Here is a 15,143-nt window from a genome sequence, read left to right as displayed (position 1 = left end):
GGCAGTCAATTGGGTCCATATAAATTATTAATTGCTTCTAAACGTTATCAGTAGAACAGTATTTCCTCAATTTCTTTTCCGGAAATGAGAAGGTTAAAGGTGAATATGTAATTTTAAGTGTTCAAATAATATCCAGAATTTAAAATCTCTTTTTTATCTGATGCTATTGCAATAACCTTCGTGGAAATCTTAAAAATTCCTGTGATATCAATTTACCGTTAGGAATTATCGGTTGGATGGGCGTTATTTTTAAATCATATGTACAGAAATATGCATAAATGTTTATTGATTGATATCTTCGTTCGAAACCTTCCTCAAAGGTAAGTTAAGTAATTGGACCTTCATTTGCATAAAGCTACTGCTGACATTGATTTGGAAAAATACTTCAAACCACGCCTGAGAGTGGAAGATTCTTAATGTCTCTTCAATCTAAGGTGAAGTTAACTGATTCATGCACGAGAAGCAGGCTTTATTGTTGATTTATTGATGCCTATAAAAACACGGGTTGCGACCACACAACTTCATTCCCACTTCTTTTGGCTTGCTCAGTGGGACAGCCGCATCTCCACTATCCGGATGGAAATCCATAGTCGTTTAGATGATTCTTAGAGATGGCAGAAGTTGGACGACTTGAAGCCGGGCAGTCGCAGGCAGAGGTGACACTTTCGCGTAATGTGTCAAGCAGTATCGTCTCTGCACTATGGACGCATTTTCAGGAAGCATTATAAGAAGAGCTGGCCAAGGTAGTCCGATGGGTACATCAAAAAAGAACGGAACTAACAGCAAAAGAGAACTTACGATGTTCTGTCAGCAACTGTCTCTTGAGGTTGCTGCGTCCACAGGTGAAAATGATTCCAACTGGACTGTGTTAAGAACGCTCTGACAGATCACGAAGAGAGCACTAACAGTTGCTTGAACTAGGTGCTATATTTGTCACACTTGGCGTGAAGAATTAGACAAGTTTAAGAACTCAGCACAAGGATTATTTTTTAAATTCAATCTTTTCTCAGTGCTGTGTAAAACTGTAACGCCAATCGGTCGTGTTTTGATGTCACCGTTCTGCACTAGTTTGAAGTGTTATGAAGTTCGTTGATTTTGAACAGAATACAGCACACGTGGGTAGCGAGGTTGATGTAACCGGCGTCTCCTCACGCCGGATGGAAAATACCCGAATGGAATTATTCAGGTATTTTATTATCATGGAAATTATTATGGAAATAATAATTTTTTTTTCAACGTGAGCTTGAAATCATAAATTCGAGCCGAAGTCTATTTCTACGTCGGTGTGCATTTATTACCTGGGATCCTACAACGGTAGCTAAGGCCTGTGTTGGCTCATTTTTTTAAGTGAGAAGATAATCTGGGCGGACTTAGGTGAATTAATGGAAGGCCTGAAACACTTAAGACAGTTTACGAGGTCGCTGAGATTTGCACAGATGTTAGCGTTAGCATCCGCCACCTAGTCTCCTGGACTGATCCGAGTTAGTATTTTTAAACCATCGGGGTAGGATATCACGTTGGGTCTGTTCTCAAAGAAGAGTTCGATGAGTGCTGTGAATAAAATTAGAGAAAGCACCCTTGAGGTACCACAGCAGTAATGGCTCTTGTGATTGCGCGATCGTTAGCCTGAAACATCAATAATAAAATAATATTAATACTAAAATCCAGGCCGAACCTTAGGCAAGGAAAGTGCACAGATTGCGAGGTGGACAATCACATATTGCCACCATGTTTTGGAAAAAATATTCCATTCATTAAACGTTTATGATGTACATGAGTTCCCTTCACATAAGTAACATCTTCCTAATACAATCGTGAGGCCACCTCTAACCCATAAAACAACTCGCACACGTCTTGATGTGGGATACCACAGGACACTCTGCAACACCATTTATTCCACAATGTGATGCAGGTTGTCCTTTGTAACGCTACACGTGCGTTGCACAATGAGTCCGACAACGCCCGCACATTGTCAAGTGGATGTTCTTAACATTGAATATCCTTTAATAGTAGATCCCTAACGTGTCGACGTGATTTTGATGTTCGATTTTGTTGCACGAGAGACTTCTGTAGCCGTGGGGACATTTTATTGTCCGACAGCAAGCATTGAACAAACTTTGCACACATGACATCCCTGAATTTTGCGTCCGCGTCGTGTGTACTGAGCCTACAACAGTCCAACTTCATGAGCAATCTCAACAACAGTCATCATTCGCCTATCATTTCGCATACGTTCCTTCATTTTCGTCGTTTCGTGACTGGAAGAGGTTCCACTATAAGTTTCACCTTCCAGTGTTTCCTGTCCTTTTTTAAACTGATTAAACTACACGAAAACTGCTGTTTTCTTTAAAGCATCATCCCATCTTATATTTCAGCTGATCTACTTCTCAACTAAGCAGAAAGAATATTATTCAAGGCAGTTCCTGATCTGGGATTTTGCTGACGCAGACTTCCAACGTCTGAATGGATGCAGAACATTTAGGTCTTGACTGATGTGTAAGATAATTCTCTTTGGCATCTTGCCTAAAGGAGAGACCCAAAGCGGAGTTGATAACCGAGCTGCCTTTCATTTCTGAGTACATGTGCACTTTTTCTTACTATCATTTTTCCAACTATCCTTATTTTCCGTTCTTCTACATTATGAGAGCCTGGCAGGATAAAAAAGTTTAACACATCCCTGCACATACGCAGTGCTCTAAAATGATCTGCTTTAGTAATGGTACGCTCTAAAAATAAATAACAACAGTGTTCTTCTCTTTGAGAGCGTTGGTGTTGAAATGGCGCTTTTCAACCAGCTCTGTGCAGAGCTGACACTCTGTCAGTCCCTTCCCGTTTCCCATTGCACAGGTTTCGAACTGACGCAATAGCAGACATTACCGTGCTGTCACTGTATATGCTGTACCGGTCGTTGACCTCATTCTCAGGTGGTGAGGAATGCATCCTCTCATAAAGACAGAGGTGGCCATCATAATGTTTTGGCTCATAAGAGTATCTTACCTTTCAATTTTTTTTTCGGTGATTACGCATTGCACTAAAAAAGTTTGTTTACACTTAAGTGTTCCTTGTATGTATTTTGTGTGATAAATCCAACGGTGTTGTGTGTTGAAATGAATTGGTTTTTTCTATAGTGTCAAGATTTTTCTGGTAGTTGAAGATTAATAAAATATCAACCACTCATAGCAACAGTGGGACCTGACGGCTTCCAACTCTTTTCAATTAAAATCTGTTCTGTATAATATGCTATATTGCTGATGTCTTGCTACACACTTATCAAAAATTCTCGAAAATGGATCGGCCCCATCGATTTGGCAAACTTATATCGTTAAACCAATTCTTAAATATAATCATCGAAAATCGCCTAATGATTTCCACCCAATTTCTGTTAGATGCAACTTATTAAAGGTCTTTATGAAACCTCATTCATTCTATTGGAAACCATTGCATCTCTCGATGCAACAGTTTCCAAAAGGGCTGCAGAGATTTGGTCCTCTGCACCGGCATGCCACAAAGAAAAGATATTGGTCATTGAGTATTGAATTTTAAGATGGCAAACCGCGCATGAGGGAAGCCGTTTACTACATCCCGATTGACATTACACATCAACCTTGACATCTTGGAAGCTCTTCGTCTTAGGAAAAAAGATCTCACTCTATCAAAATTACTGACCAGAAGAGTTGATGTTCCCAACATATAGGACATTGTTTTGGGTCGCAGATCCCGTCACAGAAGCAGATAGAATTCTGTTTCCCTTGAGGACGAAAGTCTACAATCTTGCTTGTCTGAAAAATACGTTTTCAGCAAACACCTTAAAATATTTTAATGAACTTGAAATCGACACAATTAAAGTAATCAGTCATACAAGAAAACAAAATCCAGGAGAACCTTCATCACAACCCTGAATGAGCCACGCCTAAACCCTTATGGGGATGTCTAGTAAGACAGCACCAACTGTGTATTTTCACTTGATCCGAGGAATCAGTCCACTTTACATTTCTTGAACTTCCCTATTCAAAGTCCAGTTTATTCAATTCCTTATATTTATGTGAATATCAAATAACAATTGTAAATATTCTGTAGATCAATACTGCCATTGTACATATTATTGTAATTATATTTTGTAAGTACACTTTTTGAACCCTCCTAGCTTGCATCTCTCAGGGGTCATGCTACCAAGCGCCAGACTTGTTCTGCTGTATTTGTGGTTATTATATAGGTCACAAAGAGGGTGAAACATCTTTGATGGCCCTCAGCTTTGCAGCGCATTGGAAGCATATTTTGGAATGCCTATGGACGATTAAGACAATTTGTATGCACACCATTTCTGTGATGGCGGTTGCAAATCAATATTAGAGAGATGATGTCGTGGTAGTCGTAGGCCTTTGTGGAGACAGCTCGGAAACCAACTTGGCAATTTCTCCTTTCTATGGCTGAAACGGCAAACTTTAAAAAACCTACGGAACGAAATGCTGTAGCACATCTTCCTCTATTGTTTCGGTGTCACAAATTGAAGAGTCGCCAAATCCCAATCTACCTGCCAGTGAATAGAATTCAGAACTGGACGATGGATTTGATGAAAAAGACATTTGAGTGTCTTTTTCAAATGTCTTTTTCATCGATATAATCAAATCCAATGCATAGTTCCTGACGTCTTGTTTAAAACAGTGGAATCTACTGAACTGAAAGATCTCCACATTCAGAAAAAGGCTTCTCGCATGCACGTTTTTAAACTACTGCAGAATCTATTCCTGTTTCTGTTTTTTTCATTTGATTGGCCTTTATGAAGAAATTTGCATTATTCATAATCCAAAAGAGTGGTGTCATTTCATATACAATTCAAATAAAATTCTTTAAACCGTGTTGCATTAGAATGGAAATATATACCATTGATTCTGTTGTGCACACTCGTCAAATTGTTGATGACCACGGCGCTCTGGAGATGGAACACTACCCTTGAATGTGACTCCACAAAATAACCTTCAATACAACAACACAACAGAACGCTGAACACAAACCTACAACACGATGACTGGTTATGCCAGAGATGGTGCAACACAGATGACATCGATGGATTGTAGAGTGATCTCGGGGACCCTTCTAGACAGAAATACATGCAGATGCACATATTAAGTGCAAATTATAGAAAAGACTATGGAAATGTGAAGCGTTTTCGCTTCACATTTCCATGCTGGTGTTTAATATAAATATTATGTCACAGATGGAACTAATATTCTTATTAAGACTGGTTCTAAATGAGCTTAATGATATTATGATTAAAATGCATGGTGATCTTTGAATAATAAAATATCAGATCTTTTATAATTAGTTGACCAATAAGCAGAACTTTCAACGTTGATGTTTATTTTTGAGCACAGAAGAATTAACATATGTACATTATTTAATGATTAAAATGTAATAATGGTTGCCATGAACATGAGAAGCAACAGTTGAGAGATGCCGAAACAGATTAAGATTAACCATGCTGTCTCAAACTAAATGAGGCTTCATTTTTAAAGTGTTTCCCATAATCTTTCAGTTCGATCATATATTCCTACATCTTCATCCTCGTCTTCTTCGGAATCTTCTTTTGTGAGATACGAAATACATTTCTATAGAAACAAAAAATGTAGCTTTATACTTCAGTCTCAATTAATATATTTTTTTTATAATAACTGAGCAATATTTTTCACTAAAATATTTATATTTTCATAGTGAATTTAATTAAAATAAAAACATTGAGTAAATTATAACTATATTCTAAATAAAAAATAGAAACCTGCATCTGCATTAAACTCACATGATTACAACAATGATCTATACAAACAAGCAAACGTTTCAGGCTATAGGCTACAGATCTTCATCATGAGGTACTTGCTGTCATTTTTCCTTAATACCCTAATACTTAAGTATTAAGATAGTCTTGTGACGAGCAGTACAAAATATAGAAAATAAAACCACCCGAATGATGGAATAATATTTCGCATAATATTAATTGATTAGCTGACGAAGACTTTTAAAATAAGCCAAGTTCATTCCATTTAAAATTTCCGAAGTTCTTGGAATGTTTTCATAGTTTCCCGATCAATAATATAATTTCATAATTAAATGACATAGATCTCTATATACTTACCGAAAATGGAGGCTGAAGGAATATATTTCTACTGTTTGGTTTCTGAAAGACAACGATCTAGATATTATATTTGCTGGGAAGTTAGAACATGAAATTATATATTTACATCGTTTAAGAACAGAATATATAAACAAAAAAGGAACGCTCAGTTGGTCCAGGACCACAAGATACCAATTTGTCCAGTTGCTGAAAAAAATCATTGATTCCCAAGGTCCCTGCAGAAATTTTGCTTTCTCTCCCAAGGCATGGAAAGCACCAAGAAACTATCATGACGAAATTATTCCTTTGTATATTATGGCACAGAACTAATAGATTAGTAATATTGGTAATGAGATTATTGACAATGGCAAGACTATCAAACCCGAAAGAAAAGATGAGCATTTTGGGATCACGAACAAGATAAATCATTATAGTAGACAAAGTTGTGAAAAAAGGAAGAGAGGAGAGTAAGAAGTAGAATTAAGATTTCAACATGGAATGTGAGGACAAGTGGGGAAAGAAGAAACTGTAAAAAATAAAAACTGAGATGGATTGGAGGAAATCTTAAATCCAGCCTTTTGAAGTCCCCCCTCTCTTGCCATTCTGTTCTCGAGTGGGATATGGTAAATTTGCACAAGATATTAGTCTTTCACAACCTTACCACAACTGGTTATAGAATAGGAGGAGAGAGGGGAATTCAGAATTCTGGATTTCATATTTATATTCTGATGAAGAAAAGAAAAGAAATGTTGCTGCATTGGTATTGAATAACTGAGTAAGAGAACATGCGTTGGAATATATTTCTGATAGTATCGTGGTGGTGGTGAGGATAAAAATAGAATCTATAAATGTGGTGGTGCTTGCATATATGCCAACGTCAGATTATGATGAACAATAAACAGAAGAATTGTATGGGAACTAGAACTAATAAATAATATAGAGAAAAAGAATTGGTATTGATTTAAATCTATTGATTGGAGATGGAAAGAATGGAAATTTCGAGGGAGGAAAAATACATTAGTGGAAATGCCAAAGGATGTGGGCAGATACCAACTGGATTAGAGAATGTTAAAAGAAAGGTATAAGGACAGTTGGGAAATTTTGCACGCGAATCCAGGACCTGACATAGATAGTGATCATAATACAGTGATCACAGATAGAAGAATCTAGTTTAAGATAACTGAGAGAGCAATAGTGGATTAAAAACAAGAGTTACAGATTTTATTTAGAAGATATACAAAAGTTGTGATGAATATATGATTAGAATGAATTTTGATAAGGATAAAGTTATTATGACAGGAAGAACGAAGAATTTCGACTAGAATTACAATGAGTAACATAGCAATTCGGAGCCGGTATTTACAGAGAGACTGGACACAAGGAATGAGTTATAGAAATGATGGTTAAATGTTTTTTATGCAGCGAAATTCTTTATGGGAGTTTCTTAAGTTCTGCTTCTCATGGATCTACCATGTGGTGGAGAACTCATGTTGATCATAGAAAAAGCGCGGTTAACTTTTTAGTGGTAAAATATTCACAGGAAATACGTTTAATATTCTTCACAAACATTTGACATTATCAGTATTAGATGGTGACTTCATTATAAAGAATAAATGTGCAAGAATAGAGAATAAGTTTATAGTCAGAATTACAAATTCACAAAACACAGAAATGGATAATTATCAGTGGCTACAAAGTGCCCATTTGAATAAGTATTAGAATATTTTAAGCAAGATGTCATAATTAGTCCTCGTTTTTAAGATATATACTATTAATGGGACTTCTAAGGTTATTTTGAAACTTTTTGGCACCCTCTTAAACATAAATGATTTATAAGAGTACATCACAATTTAGCTGACTGTGATCATGCCAATGATTACTTACCAAGTCATCAATGTTGTACGTTAGACAGTCCGATGCCTATAAATTCAGAAAGAAGCCGTTAGATACAATGCACATATATATGTCTAAACATAAATGTAAATAGGCATATAAATTTAAATAATACTGGATATAAAATTCATTTTCAGATATTTAAAAGAAAATGACAGAATTAAATTAAAACTAACTTTTATTGGTCATACCTGGAAAGGTAAGTTTCCAGAGAAAGACCTTGTCAAATTTCCATAAGGTTTCGCTATATGGTATTTTGTTTAATATTAAATTATAAGGATTTTTTTTCTCTTTGTGGAATGTCCAAAACCTAGAAAATAGTTTACTTCTATTTGAAAGCCAAGAACGGAGATGGACAGATGAAATTCAAGAGATTGTGGGTAGCAAATGGATGGCCATTGCACAAAATAGAAGGAATTGAAAAGTTGCTGGAGATGCCTTCATCCTGCAGTGGATTGAAAATTTCTGCTGCTGATGGTGATGACCTGTCACTTTAGACTCAACCTCAACACCTGTGTCTTACATATGTTTGTTATACTTAAATGACATGGTAGAAGAGTTTAGTTCCATAAAGAAATTCTGGACGTTTGAAAATTGTGCAGAACAAATGATCGTTTTTGGCATACGGGTCTTCTAAATATTATACAAATATTATAAATTATATTATACAGATATTATTATACATATGTTATGCAGTATATTATACAGATATTATGCAGTATATTATACAGATATTATGCAGTATATTATACAGATATTAAACAACGATCATAAAAGCAGGACTGACTTCTATAGCAGCTAGGTGGGCTCCATTTTGCTTAACGCAGTATTTATCACAACGAATCCACTATTCCTTATCTGCACTGCCCTTAATTGTTTCAGTAACTTACAAAATGCGATTGCTCAATTAGTTTGGCGTGGTAATACACGTAGAACAACCCATGGATTTCATCTGATGCGACATTAATCTAAGAATGAGAGGCCGAATGATTGTTTAGGGCCGGTCGAACCAATCCGTACTCCATTATCCTCTGTGGATTTTCCAGGGATATTTTTCAGTGGTTCGCACGAATTGTTCCGCAGAAAATTTAGGTGTGCGTTTACTGAAAAGTCGTGCTGCTAAAAATAAGGAACAATATGATTGTTAGTCCCCAAGAACACTACACCAAACATTAAAGGGCACTGAGTGTACGTTAGCAATGAGTCCTGACAATTCCACCAATCTGTCAGTTATTGTATTCTGTGTTTAAAAAAAGTCAGAAACACCAAGGAAATCTAGAAACCTTCCCATATAATCAATGATCGCCAGTATAGATTCCATTATTGTCGATCCACTGGTGATATATTTACTTTTGTTACCCATCTATGGACAAATTCAATGAAAAGTTTGGCAAAACTCAAACAGTTGAAAAAGCGTTTGATCGTTTTTATCATACGAGTCTTCTAAATTAGCTTCCATCTTATGGTTTTCCAACTGTTTTTTATTTGTAATTTGGTATCCAGGTTTCTTTCTGATTGTTCACTCCGGGTGAAGGTAGACGGCTCTCTGTCTTCTAACTGCTCCAAAAATACTGGTGTTTCCCAAGGTTCAATTCTTTCTCCCACTCTTTTCCCCTTGCATATTAATGACCTTCTTCCATTGACTGGAAATCCTTTCCATAGTTTTTCTCATGACAGCAACTTGTATTCCACCTTCCAGTTTGAAAAAGCTTGTTCTGCACAAACAGTTTAAACTACTCGAATATCCACTACCGATTTCTTAAATACTTATATTCAGGTAATTCTCCAGTGTGGAAAAGATAAGATAGTTAATGTAAATCCTTCTAAAACTCAGTCTTGTGTTTTATCTTGGAAATCTCTCAAGAAGGATTCCTCTGCTCCTATGCTTATCTTGGCGACACTCACACTCATATTTCTAAACAAGATCGCATATCTCTATTAAGGATTACCCTGATTCCTAATCTCTCTCTTGCCATAAGCATATGGCAAATATTTGTTCTCTGCATCGAAAGCTAACTGTGTTATTTCTTTTGCTCTCGGAGTTAATTTTTTATGACCAGCTACTCACTTGTCTCAAATACACCCAACCATAGAATATTTAAAATATCGTTCACACATTTGGGGCTGTGCCCCAAAACTTCTCTCAGGCTTCTAGACTCCATTCAGAAGAGGCCATTCAGGTTAGTTAATGATCCATCTCTTACTAAATCTTTCTATCTCATGCTGTAGATGCACTGATGGACACTATTCTCAATTTTCTTCTGTAATTCCCCTTCTCTCTCTCTTTCAAACTACGAACACGGCTGCAAACAGTCAGCATTCTTTACTAACTTGAGACTCACGGACCCACTTTCCTTCTTCCTCATTTATCCCTTCAATTTCCGTTTTCTGTTGCAACCTCCCCTTACACGTATTTCCTGAATATTCAGATCTACAGTAATTCGTTTAATGTCAACAAGAATGGTCTTTCATCCTCTTAACTTTCAAACCATGCATAGAAAGTGCTACAGGTTCTAATACATTTCGTGTTTGTGGTTTCCTCGGTTCAGGTATGAACGTTTTCTGAGTTGAGAATTGCATTTCAATTTTTGTTAAACATGATTCGTCTGTAACCAGATAATGGCTGATAAATTGAGGTTCACGTCTACATTTCAAAAAACGCCGATGACAAAAGTATCTGCAATTATTTATAGGCTGTGACAACAATTTCTGTAGAGATGCACAGGAATTCTTGTAGTGAACTCCATTCGCTTTCAGTTTAAACATTTACACCATCAGATAACCATCTGGAATTTATGGTAGGAGATACTTGTATAGCAAGAGGTATTTACTATTCAAGATTTGCAGTCGTCGAGATCTCCCTTAAGCAGCGTTTAGTTGTAATGGTTTCAGTGTACCTATTTCTCAAATCCTTATAATGGAAAAGATTCCAGAAGTTACAGCAGGAAAGTTTCTGAAAATTAAACCAAATTTAACTTTTGCTCAAGGCATGAAATTTCATGCTTAAAGAGTGAATTTTTTCATTCTTTGCATTATTAAAAATTTAATTATCCAATAATAATTTTAAAAATTTTTAATCAAGTAATTTATGCAACTTAACTTAGAAAAATGTTAATTTTTCTTATACAAATGCTTAAATAATAATAAAGACTATAATCTAATAAAGACAAAATATTATATATATATATTAAAACTATTAATATATAGCTACCTTATTTATGATAAAATAAATATAACACTCTTTAATTATTTAAGGGTATTGATAATCAAAAATCCTGATTTAGTCGATTGTGAGACTACTTCAGTTTGTTTAGATGAACACCCCCTCAATTTGTTTGTATAAATATTCATGATTATGGAAATTAATTAATGTCATTAATAATTAGCATCGGTTTTCCTCACTATCATTTACCAACCTGGTATCGGGCATCAAAGGTTCTGTGCAGACTTACTTTTTTTGGTACAACTGAAGACCGGTATTTAAAAAGACTACCGATATAAAGAATACTCCTCTCTTTTTTCTTTCGTTAAGCAGATAAAGATGCATAGAGATAAAGATGAAGATAAAGATGTTTTAAAAGAAGATAAAGATGTTTTATAAGAAGATAAAGATGTTTTAAAAGAAGATAAAGATAAAGATGTTTTAAAGATGCATAGATCCGAATATATTTTCATATTTGAAAAACGTACCTATGAATTTTTACATTTTAAAGTTATATATTCAACATAACTTTAAAATGTAAAAATCTACACTCACATCATAATTTCCTTAATGTAAAAAAACACGGCTTTAATTAATATCGTAATCATAATTTCTTCAGAATGCTTCCATTAGTAGATTACTTTTTAACGCATATTTAACCGGTAGAAATGGAGCTGTTAAAAGTACCTTTTTGTATATCTTGTCATCTTCACATAAACTCTCAACGAAATTCAACATCATTTCTTCTCCAATGGGATAGTATTTCTCCAAACAAGAGTCAAGCAGTTTTCGAAACTAAATAAAAATAAAAACTGCATTAAAAATATAAATTTTTAATTCGGTAACTAAAAATGTAACAAAATATAAGCGAACTTTATTGAACAGGAGGAATTTTTATGGTGAGAATATGATTTTTTCGCTCTAAGATTAATATTTGATGCTCAAACTTAAGATTTCATTCTGATATTCTTTTCAGAAACAGCCACATCAAAAGACTGTTTGAGAACACAGGAAAAAAACAGAAATTACGTCTGAAAGTGGGGATGATGATCTACTTACTGCAGCAATTAGCGTTCCCAACCTATCAGTGGTGTGCAACTCTTTGGCAAACACTTCTTTGAACACTCAGCAAAAATTCAAAAATTTTTGAAACCTTCCTCACAAACAATTTCAAATTTAACAACACTGATTGCAACTTATACAACTTATGCTGTAGTTGCATATGTTGTATTTCAAATAACACTAATTGTTTGAGAGGCGAGGATAGAATCCACACATTGGCTGATAAATATGCAAAGTTAATAATATCTATTGTGGGAGAAAATATGATGTCCACAGATGATTCACCCATGATGTGATAAAAATCTATTGGACAATCAGAAGAACTATGAGATTCATCATTAAACTAAAATAACACCAATAATTTAACTAGCATGCATTTTATCCCTAAAAATGTATTTATATAACTGACACAGATAAATAACTGTATGCGAAATTTGCATGATTAGTTTTAATACATAAAATATACTTACGGGGCCAGATATCAAGTCAAAGCACAAGGCTGTCATGGTCTTCTTTCCTCTGCTACCTGACACAAAATTAGTTTCATTGAGATGAATAAAAAATTAATTAGTAAATTAAGTATTTAAGTAAAACAAATACTCTAAGCCTGCGCTCTTTTAATTATTGATCCTATGAGGGGGCTCAGCCGTTGGTGATTCGAGGGATAATCCTCTCTCAACACCATAAATTTAAAAAAGACATAATCATCTTCATTATTTGTTCAGTTTATTTGTTTGTTTTGCAGAAACCATCCAAAACCTTTGAAAAAAATAATTTTATCAGTTAACCCCTCCATAATCAAATTCCTGCTTGCCTCCCTGGATCCTGCGTGCGCTTTGTTGTTTGGTTGTCATTACAATGAACACTGATTACAAGACTTCAGAATTTCGTAAACTTACCGCAAAGAACTCCAGTCAGAGGGTTGTCATCATTATCAGGTTCACGCGTATAGGTCGGCCAGTCTTCTTCTTCTCTTGGTTTTCCAATTACAGAAGAACATATCGATAACCAGGCGACCAGCGCAATTTGACAATTCATTGATGAGCAGTGAGTGTTATTGATAACACAGGACCAGATACTCCTTACAGTATTTCAAATAGTAATATCACTTTTATAGTCATTAGCATCGGGAAGTCATGTGACTCTGTATTCGAATGCTAAATACCAAGAACTTTCACATCTCATTTGAAAGTTCTCAGTAATAATAATTAATCAAGCCATAGTTCCTGACTTCCTACGGTACTTGTGTTGATAACGTTATCAGAGCAAAGTCTATTTGCTGTAGACGATTCGGTAGATGTAGTTAGCTGCTCTAATACTAACGCATAAATCACTTCCTGTAGACTACTTGTCTGCAAACGATTTGTAAGTGTAGTGAATGATATTATACATTAGTGTAGGGTTGTGTCAAAACGCTAATATACAACATTACATTTTATTCTAAAAAAGTAAAAGTTTCACCAAATAGTTTCCTTCGTGGTTAGCACAGTAGGTTCAGCAACAGCTTTTCTACTAAATCATGCGGAAAAGGTGAGGGATGAAAGCCCTTCGGCGGCTGAAAGTGAACACTTCCGGCAGGGACAGGAACAAGTTTTGTGCTCTTTTTTCATGCGCTTATAGAGTTTTAATATGTTCCCACCGAGGACTGTTTCGTGATTCTTTTCTTCCATAAATTCTTCCAGGATTACAACGGGCCCGGGTACAAATTCCTGCAATGTTCCCTACAATTTTCACAGTTCATGGCCTAAGCAATATTTCAAATCCTGAATTGTATTTATTATATTCCTAGCATCAGTTTAGTTGATTCTTTCATGAGATCTTCCAGTAGGCCTTATAATCTCTACACCTTGTTTTCCTGGTTGCTGTGACCCCAATGAAAGCAATGCAAGGATCACCTTCTCCTTTGCCACGATTGATGTTAAACTATTATTCTGTGTATCCCCCTCCCCCAAGATAGCAGTTCACAGCCTACGTAACGCTACCTCGATAGCACCAGAAAAGTATTTTTTCATCCATTATATGGATGGTTGATTCAGCCTTTTGATAACGATTTTGACATTAATCCTGCTTTTGACGTATGGCAGCAGTGTAATTTTTTTTCCCGCAGGCGCAGTCCCAAACCTTATGAACAGGTGTATCGGTTGTAGAAGTTGTTTTAAATCCACATGCCTGGGAAATTGGACCCATGGTTGGAAGGTTACATAACCGCACTTTCCAAAGAAGGGTACAGTTATGCGAAAATTATTGATAGGTGCAAGTCGAAAAATTTTAGTGTGTCGAAGTTCGGTATCCATAAGGTTTTGAATGGCAAAGGAAAATTCCTCGAAGTTGCTGCAAGTGGGCGGAAAACGCCGAAGAAAGTGCAACCTGCTCCTGTTGTCGATGAAAATCCAAAAACCCAAAGAGCTATAGTGTCACGTGTGGGAACATTCCAGTCAACCGTTTGTCGCATAATCAACGAAAGTTTGCAACTGGAGAAGAAGCACAAGGCCCTCGTACACCACCTAGGAGTAAAGCACATTGCAGAGCGGTGGGTCAATGCCCGAAAACTCTACGAAAAATATCTGGCAGCTGAAAGGTGGAAATTCGTAGCAACGTTGGACGAAGCGTGGGTGTACCTCTCCTATTGCAACAAAATTTGGGTAATTTATTACCGTCCACAGGGTCACAAGGCCTTTCCAACATGGGCGCGTCGGTGCAAGGAAAGTTTTGGCCGAGGTTTTATAGTTGTAGCCAGTTTTTGTTATAACGGTAAATTTGAATTGCGTAGAGACGCTAAAAAACGTGAAAATCAACTCACTGTATTACCAGACTGAAGTTCTGCAGCCGTTGTTTGAACGTGAAATACCCACATTGTACGGTTCTGACGCTGAAAAGGTC

General features: G+C 35.9%; 1 protein-coding gene across 1 annotated transcript; it reads right to left on the bottom strand.

Annotated features, from left to right (window-relative positions):
* Positions 1-5,388: 5,388 nt before the first annotated feature.
* On the bottom strand, positions 5,389-13,476 carry LOC150083447 (uncharacterized). Its single transcript, XM_090377291.1, has 6 exons — positions 13,163-13,476; positions 12,734-12,789; positions 11,889-11,996; positions 7,991-8,026; positions 6,128-6,169; positions 5,389-5,606 (listed from the first exon to the last, which is right to left on the bottom strand). The coding sequence occupies exons 1-6, from the start codon at positions 13,299-13,301 to the stop codon at positions 5,508-5,510; spliced, it is 480 nt and encodes a 159-aa protein (XP_090233417.1). The 5' UTR covers positions 13,302-13,476; the 3' UTR covers positions 5,389-5,507.
* Between the last annotated feature and the right edge of the window lie 1,667 nt (positions 13,477-15,143).

Source organism: Mastigoproctus giganteus, chromosome 7 (assembly GCF_048544385.1).
Source record: "Mastigoproctus giganteus isolate SK-2022 chromosome 7, ASM4854438v1, whole genome shotgun sequence".
NCBI classification, from domain to species: domain Eukaryota; kingdom Metazoa; phylum Arthropoda; class Arachnida; order Uropygi; family Thelyphonidae; genus Mastigoproctus; species Mastigoproctus giganteus.
The sequence above is the reverse complement of the archived record's forward strand: the minus strand, read 5'-3'. Positions and strand labels throughout refer to the sequence as shown.

Excerpts from the sequence above, each read along its gene's own strand:
- LOC150083447 (XM_090377291.1), bottom strand. The coding sequence starts at position 13,301 with ATGAATTGTCAAATTGCGCTGGTCGCCTGGTTATCGATATGTTCTTCT. Across the intron at positions 6,170-7,990 it reads CGTACAACATTGATGACTTG|AAACCAAACAGTAGAAATAT; the intron begins GTAAGTAATCAT and ends GTTGTCTTTCAG. Across the intron at positions 5,607-6,127 it reads TCCTTCAGCCTCCATTTTCG|AAATGTATTTCGTATCTCAC; the intron begins GTAAGTATATAG and ends TTGTTTCTATAG.